At 48.8% G+C, this 9,668-nt stretch overlaps 1 protein-coding gene across 1 annotated transcript; it reads right to left on the bottom strand.

The window, feature by feature from the left end:
* Window positions 1–3,275: 3,275 nt before the first annotated feature.
* B3GNT8 (UDP-GlcNAc:betaGal beta-1,3-N-acetylglucosaminyltransferase 8) lies at window positions 3,276–4,622 on the bottom strand. The gene has a single exon (XM_060258429.1). The coding sequence runs from the start codon at window positions 4,550–4,552 to the stop codon at window positions 3,326–3,328; it is 1,227 nt and encodes a 408-aa protein (XP_060114412.1). The 5' UTR covers window positions 4,553–4,622; the 3' UTR covers window positions 3,276–3,325.
* Window positions 4,623–9,668: the final 5,046 nt, after the last annotated feature.

A 9,668-nucleotide genomic window follows, 5' to 3' on the forward strand; every position in this document is an offset into this window, starting at 1 on the left:
GGGCAGAGGTTGTAAAGGAAAAGTAATTTGAAACCGGTCACTGTTCACTATTTGGAGCATCAGCCCCGCCTTAGAAACAAATCTTGAAACGGAGCCCTGCCGACTTTTGGTTAAAGCACCTAATGTGGGATCAAGTTGGCTATTTCATCGTGTGACTCTGGGGTGGATAAAGCGATGCTTATTCCACAATCACCCTGTGCAGACTCAGCACTGCTTGGGGTAGAAACCGCTGTCGGGGTGCAGGATCTCTGGTTCAGTTTTAAGCAGAGCTTTTTCTTTTTTTTTTAGCAGGAACTTCTTTGCATATTAGGCCACACACCCCTGATGTAGCCAGTCCTCCAAGAGCTTACAAGGCTCTTTTTTGTAAACTCCAGGAGGATTGGCTACATCGGGGGTGTGCGGCCTAATATGCAAAGGAGCTCCTGCTAGAATTCCACCCCTGACCACAACCCCTCTCAAATTATCTCAGAGTCTGATTGCCCGCCCCACCACCCACGGTCCCCGCTGCAGGCCCCTTCTCAAAAGCCCCTCTGACAAAGCTGCGGGGGAGAGGCAGAGAGAGGCAAACTTGGCGACGACGCCAGCAGCAGCCCCAGCAGGCAAGTCGGGCAAAGAGCGGCTCCGTGGCTGGCTTTGCGCACAGGCTCCAAGGGCTGCAAGCAGGGGGGGAAACGGGAGGGGGAGGGAAGCCAGCCTGGGGCCCCTAAAGGTGTGGGGGCCCTTAGTCCAGTGCCTACTCGGCCTAATTGTTAATCCCGCCCCGCTCTTCTTCATGCACCAGAAACACTGCCACAATTCGTGACATATCAGCATTCCCCTCAATTGATTTTTCAACCCGGGGTTTGCCTGAAAATGCATCAGGCATGCTGGGATCAGCGCCCAGGACCACTGTCTGCCTTAATGCAAAATGCAGCTCGACGGGGCTTTTTTTTGTTTTTTGTAGGAAAGCCTCCGCGGGAACCTATTTGCGTATTAGGCCACACCCCCTGGCAGCAGCATCATTTCGCGCCGGGGGGGGGGTTTGGCAGAAAAAGCCACACCTTGATACCAAGCCAGCCCGAACGGTGTTCCTGTGCGTTCCTGCTCAAAAAACAAGCCCTGGAGCGCGATGTCAGTAATGTAGTATCCCGTATAAGCCGCTCGGAGCTGTTTTAAAGGCCACTCGGAGATAACGACGAATAAGTACGCTCACAAATCAATCGGTACAGCGCCTAAGGCGTGTTTTACTACGTACATCACTTTATAAACATGGCAGGAAACAGTTCCCCCCCCCCCTGCCCTTTAAATAGGTCGCATGAAAACAATGGAACCTTCTTCAAGTTTTAGTGCTGGGAAGGGAGTTAGAACAGCCATGGAAATAGCAGGATTTGTTTTATTTTTACAGTCCACTTTAAAGGCTTATCTAAGCCCTAGGAGATTTATGGAAGGAACGAGAGCAAGGTTGTTAAATCAATTCCACGGCCTTTTGTTTACCCGGCGTTGGGCGTGTCGGCCCATAGAGCGGAAAGCCACAAAGGGAGACTGTGTCAAATGACACAGATCTCTTCATCAGGAAGAAAGCTATTAAGCAGGTGAAGAAAAAGGGGGCGGATGCAGCATTGTTACCTGTCCCGTGTCTGTGCTTTTCAAGGCAGCAAGCTGCACAAATTAAATAGGGGATGCTCCCTCCCTCTGCACCTCCATTTCACCTTTTAAGGAAAAGATAGCACCACCCAATTGCGTATCTGTATTGATTCTTAAGAAAGGCCAGGAGTTACTTGGTTATCCTAGCACAGGGGTGACCAAACTGCGGCTCGGGAGCCACATGCGGCTCTTTCGCACATGTTGTGTGGCTCTTGAAGGCCCCACCACCCCATCGGCCAGTTTGGAGAAGGCATTTGTCACTTTAGATCACTTCTCCAGCCAGCACCTTGGAGAATGCATTTAAAGTTGCATTATTTTCATCTCTCCTTCCCTCCCACCATTTTCCTTCCTTCCCTCCCTCCCTCTCTCAAACATCTGATGTTTGTGTCTTTTAGCTCTCAAACATCTGACGTTTATTCTATGTGGCTTTTAATGTTAAGCAAGTTTAACTGGGGTGATGATCAGAGGCTATGACCCTCTCCTAATTAGGGAGGGGCAGAGTTATATACATCCCAGTGTTCTGGATTTTTTAAAACATCCCTGACTGGCCCGACCCGACCAGCTCTGGGGGTATCTTCCTTCAGAAGCCATGATTTTCACAGAAAACACATTTGAAGCGCCTGAAATGTATCTGATGTGATAGAAAGCGAGCGTAAGGTTAGAGCTGGAATTTGTTTACGAGTCAGCCCAGCTGACCCTTCTCTCTAGCCTGCGTGATCCGAACAAGTAATAAGATCTGGAAAAAAACCCCATCCTTTTATTTTGAGTTGACAGGTGGGAGGGACAGTGGCTCAGTGGTAGAGCATCTGCTTGGTAAGCAGAAGGTCCCAGGTTCAATCCCCGGCATCTCCAAAAAAGGGTCCAGGCAAGTAGGTGTGAAAAACCTCAGCTGGAGAGCCGCTGCCAGTCTGAGTAGACAATACTGACTTTGATGGACCAAGAGTCTAATTCAGTATAACGCAGCTTCATATGTTCATATGTGGAATCACCATATTCCTGTCTAACCCTACATTTAGAGTTTTTCTTTTTTCAAAAGCAAGACCAATTTGTTTTTATCCCTTTGCAATAGATTTAAGCTTCACAGGTATAGGATAGAGAAGGAACCACCTTGGACTAAGGCAAAACATTCCGCATTGACTCTCAGTCCCAGCATCCCTTCAAGATATCAGGCAGAGCATCTTTCCTAGTCTCGCAACCCAAGATATGCTTTAACTGGAGTTGTCAAAGACCAAACTGAGGTCTTTCTAACGGGCTCCGTTATTGAGAAATGGGCTCCTTTCCATCACTGCCCAATTGACAAAGTATCTTTCCTTTCCCCTGTACCTGGCATTCTGGAGCGTTGTCCATTGCTTGCCCTCTATACGGAACTGAATCCCATTTTGCTGTTTCCCCCTACTACTTGACAGGCTCTGAACATAAAAGTGTCGGGCCCTGGGTCTGTTTGCAACGACAGCTGGCAGATGCATTTGGGTGCAAGAGAGTCGACGGCCCTTCCTTTGCCTTTCTCCAGGAGTTGGGATTCTGAAGGACCCTGCCTCTAAACCCCGGAATTGGCAAGGAGGCAATGCTCCCCCTTGCTGGAGACACCTGCGTCCAACTGCAAAGGATATCCCGCTCCTGCATCCGTAAGCTCTCCCCATCCCAGTCCCGAGAAGGACCTGCCGCCTCAGTGGAGAGAGAAGCTGGATTGTTTCTGGCTCTCTTAACACGTGAGGTTGGGGTCCCTGATCTGTTTCCAGAGATGGAGGGTCTGATGCGGGCTCCGCTGGTGGACCAAGAGTAATTCTCTGTGTACGCAGGGATTCTCGCGATCCTTCTCTGCAATGTCAAATGTCTGGAAGCCAGGGTGTGCTTCGGGATGGATGCCCAGGGCTTGGAAGCACAGCCCTGTGTAAACATCATCTATTGGGTAGAAGGGTATATACTGAGAGATGATGTACAGCCACTGGGTCAGAATGCCCGAGAAGATATAGCCCCCGCCACCTGCGTAAGCTGGGTATGGACCTACATAATACGACTCGGGCACATAGTACTTGCTCTTGCGGACACGGAATGGCGAGGCGTTGGCCATCACTTGGCCCATGTAGATTGGCTTGCGGTCATCTAAAGAGCTCAGGTAGTCTACGACCTTGGGTGTGTTAATGAAAACATCATCGTCGCCCTTGAGAATAAAGCGGACGCTGTGGCAGTGTTCCAGCGTCCAGTTGAGGAAGAGGTAGTCCTTCAGTGTCAGGTTGAAGAAAGTGTCTTCAAAGTCCCACATCAAGATGTCCCCAAAAGTATGACTCTCGTACTCCACCATGCGTTGCAGGTTGGGCCCATACCGGCCCCCGGCTATTCCCAGCAAGAAGACAGTGCGCACAGGTAGCCCACCATGTTCACCCTCCTGTCCCCAGGTGTCCCGTACAGCCTGGCGGGCAGCAAAATTCCCTGGCAGAGATTTAATAGCCAGAAGCAGAAACGTGCGGTTCCTGCTGTGGGCACACTTGCCTGGCTGGTTGATCAAGAGCGAAAAGTTCCGGCATTCATCATACAGGATAAAGTTTCTGTAAAGCTCCGAGTAGGTTCCAAAGTCTTTGATCCTGCTCACTCTTTCTGCGTCTCTGGACCCTTCACAAGCATGCAAGGAAGTATTACTCCACCCAGTGTCCAGCGCATGGAAGATCTGGTGTTGCTTCCCATTCCAGTAGGCCTTGGATTTCGGGATACTCTGGCGCAGCTGCTGCAGGGATGCGTTGAAACGGAGCAGGGCTACTGCCGCGGCATCTTCAGCTGTGGTCTGGGCAGGTGTGAAGGCGCTGGTTTGCCAGTTGGCCTCGTGAGGGGTCGGGAATCGCTCGTCTTGTTCGGCAGACCACTCGATATAAGCCTTGAGGGCCACCAGTGTCAGCAAAGCAGTGGCTACCGTTAGGCAGCGCGAGCCTTTCATCTTTTTCCTGGAATGCAGCAGAGACAAAAAAAAAAATTAGGATTGAAAATAAAATGGCAAGTCTCGTTATCTTAACCCTTTGTATTTATACAGTAGGGAGTCAAAACTCTTGAGGTACATTATCTCAGTAATTTCTGTCTACTTATATCCCACTTTACTGCCCATTGGGGACTTAAAGTGGCTTAGAACATGATTCTTTCCTCTATTATTTTAACTCCTTGAAGTAACCCTGTGAGGTAAGAACAGAAAAGAAGCCATGTTGGATCAGGCCAATGGCTCATCCATTCCAACACTCTGTGTCACATAAGAACATAAGAGAAGCCATGTTGGATCAGTCCAGTGGCCCATCCAGTCCAACACTCTGTGTCACATAAGAACAGAAGAGAAGCCATGTTGGATCAGGCCAATGGCCCATCCAGTCCAACACTCTGTGTCACATAAGAACATAAAAGAAGCCATCTTGGATCAGGCCAGTAGCCCATCCAGTCAAACACTCTGTGTCACATAAGAACAGAAGAGAAGCCATGTTGGATCAGGCCAATGGCCCATCCAGTCAAACACTCTGTGTCACATAAGAACATCAGAGAAGCCATGTTGGATCAGGCCAATGGCCCATCCAGTCCAACACTCTGTGTCACATAAGAACATAAGAGAAGCCATCTTGGATCAGGCCAGTAGCCCATCCAGTCAAACACTCTGTGTCACATAAGAACAGAAGAGAAGCCATGTTGGATCAGGCCAATGGCCCATCCAGTCAAACACTCTGTGTCACATAAGAACATCAGAGAAGCCATGTTGGATCAGGCCAATGGCCCATCCATTCCAACACTCTGTGTCACATAAGAACATAAGAGAAGCCATGTTGGATCAGGCCAGTGGCCCATCCAGTCCAACACTCTGAGTCACATAAGAACATAAGAGAAGCCATGTTGGATCAGGCCAGTGGCCCATCCAGTCCAACACTCTGAGTCACATAAGAGCATAAGAGAAGCCATGTTGGATCAGGCCAGTGGCCCATCCAGTCCAACACTCTGTGTCACACGGTGGCCAAAAAAACCCTCTAGTGTCATCAGGAGGTCCATCAGGAGGTAGTCTAGGCTGAGAGAGCCAAAGTCACCAAGCAGTCTACTCTGAGCTATATAACCCCCTCTGAATTCCTTGGAAGAAAGATAGGATAAGACAGGGGTGCCCAACGGTAGCTCTCCGGATGTTTTTTTGCCTACAACTCCCATCAGCCCCAGCCAGCATGGCCAATGGCTGGGGCTGATGGGAGTTGTAGGCAAAAAACATCTGGAGAGCTACCCTTGGCCACCCCTGGGATAAGACATTTGGGGAGATTGACGTTTAGGGGAGAGGCTGTAGCTCAATGATAGGACATCTCCTTTGATTGCAGATTGTCCCAGGTTCAGTCCCCAGCATTTCCAGGGCAAAGTACCAGGTAATAGGTTATATGAGATAATAATACTCCATACCATAGACCTTTATTGGCATTAAAATAGGTTATATGAAAAGATTTTACACAAGACCAGCAGTGGCCAAACTGTGGCTCTTTCACGCATGTTGTGTGGCTCTTAAAGCTTCCAGCCACCCTGTCAACCAGCTTGGAGAAGGCATTTCTCTCTTTAAATCACTTCTGGAAGCCAAGCCAGCCAGCGGTTTAGAGAATGCATCTAAAGTTAGAGTTGCTTTCTTTCCACCTCTCCCTACCCCTCCCTCCCTCCTTCCTCCCTCCCTCCCTCCAACATCTGACATTCATGTCTTGCAGCTCTCAAACATCTGACGTTTATTCTCTGTGGGCCACCCCTACACAAGACCCTGGAAACAGGCTGCCGGTTCAAGTAGACAATATGGACTTGATGAACCGAGGGTCTGACTTTGCATGTGTCAGCACTGTGTGTTTGTGTGAGCTCAGACATAATCACTTGCCTATGGCAACGAGGGATTTAATGACAGGTGAGATTCAAAACCAGGGACTTCCTGGGCCCATAGCTCAGCCTTGCGAGCACAGTGTGCCGTTGTGGTTACAAGCTTGTCCCAGCGGATATTGGCAAGCCAGATAAAGTGCAGAAACAGATGATAAAATAATCACAGGGTTGGAGAATGTTCCATTACGACTTGACGGGGTTTTTTTTTTAAACTTTAGATAAACAAGTGACTAAAGATCCAGGAAGGTAGCTGCACTGGTCTGGAGCAACAGAATAAAGAGAGTCCCGTGGCAGCTTTAAGACCAACAAAGTTTTACTCAAGGTATGCGCTTTTGCATGCATGCACACTTCTTCAGATATAATGAAATGGAAGAAAACCATTCAACTTTATAGACAGAGGCTGAATAGCAAATTAGCATTTAACATGATGAAGATATATTTGAGACAAACTAAGAATAACAAATTAAGTATATAGGGTCAATAGCCATATAGATTTAATTAACGGGGAACAACAAGTAAAGTAATAAATGTGTCAAAATATGAAATAAATGAACATATGAAGCTGCCTTATACTGAATCAGACCCTTGGTCCATCAAAGTCAGTATGTCTACTCAGACTAGCAGCAGCTCTCCAGGGTCTCAAACTGAGGTTTTTCACACCTATTTGCCTGGACCCTTTTTTTGGAGATGCCAGGCATTGAACCTGGGACCTTCTGCTTACCAAGCAGACGCTCTACCACTGAGCCACCGTCCCTCCCCAAATGTGTACGAGAATCCTTTCTAGTTGCAGGAAGTTAACCGAGATTCATTTACCACAACCCATTTGTCTCACGTCAATCGTGAGGGTAATGAATTTATTGTCCATCAATTCAGGACACAAGAAGTATTTCTTCATAATATGACCAGAGGCCTTGGACTGCTGATTGGACAAGGATTGAATGCAGAATTCATGTAGAATAGGCTTCTCAGCAGCTTGCTAACAGGTCATTCAAACCTTCATGTGCAGAGGCAGTATACCTTAGAATACCAGATAACATTTATTTTGCATTTTTATGGTGCTTTCGGCATTCAAAGTATTTCCCATGAATTATTTTAAAATCCAGACAACAGCTCTGTAAGGCAGACGGGCCTCATCCCCTTTTTGCATATGGAGGGAGAAGAGAGAAAGAATGTATTAGGAGAGCCAGTTTGGTGTAGTGGTTAAGTGCGCGGACTCTTATCTGGGAGAACCGGGTTTGATTCCCCACTCCTCCACTTGCACCTGCTGGAATGGCCTCGGGTCAGCCATAGCTCTGGCAGAGGTTGTCCTTGAAAGGGCAGCTGCTGTGAGAGCCCTCTCAGCCCCCCCCACCTCACAGGGTGTCTGTTGTGGGGGAGGAAGGTCAAGGAGATTGTGAGCTGCTCTGAGACTCTTCGGAGTGGAGGGCGGGATATAAATCCAATACCTTCTTCTTCTTAAAGTGTATGAGTTTATGGCAAAGATTAGTGACCTCTGAGATGCTGGGCTCAATCAGCATAGAGAAGTCAACGCTGCGTATCACAACAAACACACAGAGATGTCAGTCAGCCACGAGTCACAGAGAAGCAGGAGGAGGATATTGGGTTTATATCCCGCCCTATACTCCGAATCTCAGAGTCTCTGAGTGGTCACAATTCCCTTTACCTCCCCCCCGACAACAGACACCCTGTGAGGTGGGTTGTGCTGAGACAGCTTTTTACAGCAGCTGCCCTTTCAAGGAAAACTCATGCGAGAGCTAAGGCTGACCCAAGGCCATTCCAGCAGCTGCAAGTGGAGGAGTGGGGAATCAAACCCAGTTCTCCCAGATAAGAGTCTGCCCTTTCAAGGACAACCTCTGCCAGAGCTATGGCTGATCCAAGGCCATTCCAGAAGCTGCAAGTGGAGGAGTGGGAAATCAAACCTGGTTCTCCCAGATAAGAGTCTGCCCTTTCAAGGACAACCTCTGCTAGAGCTATGGCTGACCCAAGGCCATTCCAGCAGCTGCAAGTGTGTGACCCACAGACCGCTTTAGCACGGCGATTCCCTGCCACACACTTTTTCTCTAGCCACCGGACGGACAGTTTAGGATCGAACTATACACAATGCTATACACTATACTATTTAGAATCAAACTATACACTATATTCCAGTTATCAGCTATGGGATGGGTGGCAGATAATCAAGATCAGGACTGCGATGAGAAATGGGACATGGGTTAACTACCCCCCATCACCCCTCTCTAGACCTTTTCTCAGATCAAAAACACTCGCTTTAAGCCACGATAAAACACATGAACACATGAAGCTGCCTTCTACTGAATCAGACCCTCGGTCCATGAAAGTCAGTATTGTCTACTCAGACTGGCAGCAGCTCTCCAGGGTCTCAAGCTGAGGTTTTTCACACCTATTTGCCTGGACCCTTTTTAGTGGGAGATGCCAGGGATTGAACCTGGGACCTTCTACTTACCAAGCAGATGCTCTACCACTGAGCCAGCCTTTGGGCTGCCTGTCTTCTGTTCCTGCTAAAAACAGCCCAGGGAGAATTTCTGGCTGGAGAAACGGGAGAAGGGAATGAACCCCCATCTCCCAGCAACCACGGAGCTGTTCAAGATTGCAGCCATCCAGAGCCATATTAACAATTAAGTAGGGTTGCCAAGTCCAATTCAAGAAATATCTGGGGACTTTGGGGGTGGAGCAGGGAGACATTGGGGGTGGAGCCAGGAGCAAGGGTGTGGCAAGAATAACTGAACTCCAAAGGGAGTTCTGGCCATCATATTTAAAGGGACAGCACACCTTTTAAAACCCCTTCCTTCCGTAGGAAATAATGAAGGATAGAGGCACCTTTTGGGGGGGGCTCATAGAATTGAACCCCGGGTCCAATCTTTTTGAAACTTGGGGGGTATTTTGGGGAGAGGCACTGAATGCTATGTTGAACATTTGGTGCCTCTGCCTCAAAAAACAGCCCCTCCGGAGCCCCAGATACCCACGGATCAATTAATCGTTATTTCCTATGGAGAATTATTTCCTGATGACCCTGAAGCGGGGGGAGGGCCTCCAAACCGGGGGATCCCCTGCCCCCACCTGGGGATTGGAAACCCTACAAGTAGGCACTGGCCTAGGGGGCCCAAGGCCTTTAGGGGCCCCAGGCCGGCTTTCCCCGTTTGCAGCCCTCCCAGCCTGCCCGTGCAGCCAGC

The sequence above is a fragment of the Heteronotia binoei genome, chromosome 17, assembly GCF_032191835.1.
Source record: "Heteronotia binoei isolate CCM8104 ecotype False Entrance Well chromosome 17, APGP_CSIRO_Hbin_v1, whole genome shotgun sequence".
Taxonomy (NCBI): domain Eukaryota; kingdom Metazoa; phylum Chordata; class Lepidosauria; order Squamata; family Gekkonidae; genus Heteronotia; species Heteronotia binoei.